This window comes from Otolemur garnettii, unplaced genomic scaffold, assembly GCF_000181295.1.
Source record: "Otolemur garnettii isolate 467f Iridium unplaced genomic scaffold, OtoGar3 scaffold00129, whole genome shotgun sequence".
In the NCBI taxonomy this organism is placed as follows: domain Eukaryota; kingdom Metazoa; phylum Chordata; class Mammalia; order Primates; family Galagidae; genus Otolemur; species Otolemur garnettii.
Window position 1 is genome coordinate 245,103 of NW_003852524.1, and position 1,676 is coordinate 246,778.

The 1,676-nt window shown below is 34.1% G+C and overlaps 1 protein-coding gene across 3 annotated transcripts in view; it reads left to right on the forward strand.

Annotated features, from left to right (window-relative positions):
* The window catches only part of SEC24B (SEC24 homolog B, COPII coat complex component), an 80,521-nt gene that overhangs the window by 44,135 nt on the left and 34,710 nt on the right, over positions 1–1,676 (forward strand). For 2 of the 3 annotated variants that reach the window (XM_023518190.1, XM_023518191.1), the window contains one exon: positions 428–612. In XM_023518190.1, coding sequence (XP_023373958.1) covers positions 428–612 — 185 coding nt within the window. The remainder of the gene's footprint in view (positions 1–427; positions 613–1,676) is intronic. The other variant, XM_023518189.1, reaches the window with a different exon arrangement.

A 1,676-nucleotide genomic window follows, 5' to 3' on the forward strand; every position in this document is an offset into this window, starting at 1 on the left:
GCATTCTACCAAGCAATAAAGTGAGACTTTGTCTCTACAAAAAAAAAAAGAAAACCATTATACATTTTTATGGCATAAACACGTGAAAACTGACCATTGAAAATAACTTGAAGACAAATATCCCTCCTTTCCAGTATGAACTGTATTTAAGGAAACCAAATTGTTGATGTTGAAAAGTATTGTTGCTGAAATTTTGTTGCAAGTTTTAATCTTGCTAATAAGGTTTAAATTTATTCAGTATTTTTGCTTTGAGTTTTTTTTAAGTATGCTTTGAATTGATTGCCTTATTAAGTCATTAAATTACAAGCCAGATTTAAATTTTCTTAACCTCTTTGTTTTTTCTGTGTGTTGAAATCTTATTAAGTGGTATAAGAAATTTTACTTATGTTTTATTGTTATTTTGTTTTGTTTTCAATTGCTCTTTCAGCAGTATCCTGGTATGAATCAGCTGTCCTCTAGTCTAGGAGGATTGAGTCTTCAGAGTTCTCCACAGCCAGAAAGCCTGAGACCCGTAAACCTCACTCAGGAGAGGAATATTTTACCTATGACTCCTGTTTGGGCTCCTGTGCCTAACTTGAATTTAGAACTCAGAAAATTAAACTGTAGCCCAGAGTAGGTATTTGCTTTTTAATCTTTCTTAAGTAACATACTTTGATGAAAAAATTATTTGACTTTCACAAAAAGTAAAAGTAATATATTGTTTGGAAGTTGTGTTAATGTGGACTTTTCTATTTCTGTTGGTATGTTCTCCATGTAAAATTCATTTTAGCTCATCTGTTTCTGTTCCCATCTCTATCTCAATCCATTCCTATTCCTCTGTCACCAATGCTAGGGGAAGTATTTGTTTGAATGAAGGGTTTCCGGGACCTAAATCTAACTGTACTTTTCATTTCTTCAGTCTTTTCCCTCACCTTTCAATTTTAATAACTTCTAATATCTTTTTTTTTTTATTGTTGGGGATTCATTGCTAATATCTTTTAAATAAGATGGAATCTTTAAAATTTTATTCTCTTTTTCAGGCTTTGCTTGAAAAGGATACAGACCTCACTTGTGTAATAAGAATAGGTTTAGAATAATGATTTGTCTCTGAATTTTCTTTTCCCACTAAATGTGAAAACCATTAACTCCCCAGCTCATTGATTCAGCCTGAGTTTAGATTTGGATTTCCTTTACTGAGTTAGCATGGAGAAATTCAGCATTTCTGCATGGATAGATTGCACCTGGCAGCCACCAAACCATGGGGTATGCCTTCTGTGTGGATGAGCTCTGTCACTCACCTTACGCTGCCTCCACAGGCAAATGTTCTTTGTTCTTGCATGTTTTCAGTACTTCTGTCTCCCAAGAATAGGACATTCCTCTGGACCTATGTGTTTTTTAGAAGACCTCTTGATCCTAGAATTTCTCCACCTTATAAAGTAAATTCTAGTTTACAGAAGAATATTGTCTTCTTCCTTCCTTTGGGAGAATTAATGTTCTTTGGAGCCAATATTTTCCTTTCTGTGAAGCAAAAGTTTTCTGGCTTTTTAAAAAAAAAAAAAGCTAAAAATCATTCTTTCTCAACTAAAATCTTATGTAGAATTCCAATACAGAAAACAGGAAGTGAGGCTGCTTTAAAAGTTTACCCCTCTGCCACACACTCCGGCACTATCAGCCCATCAGTGCCTGAGTAGTACGAA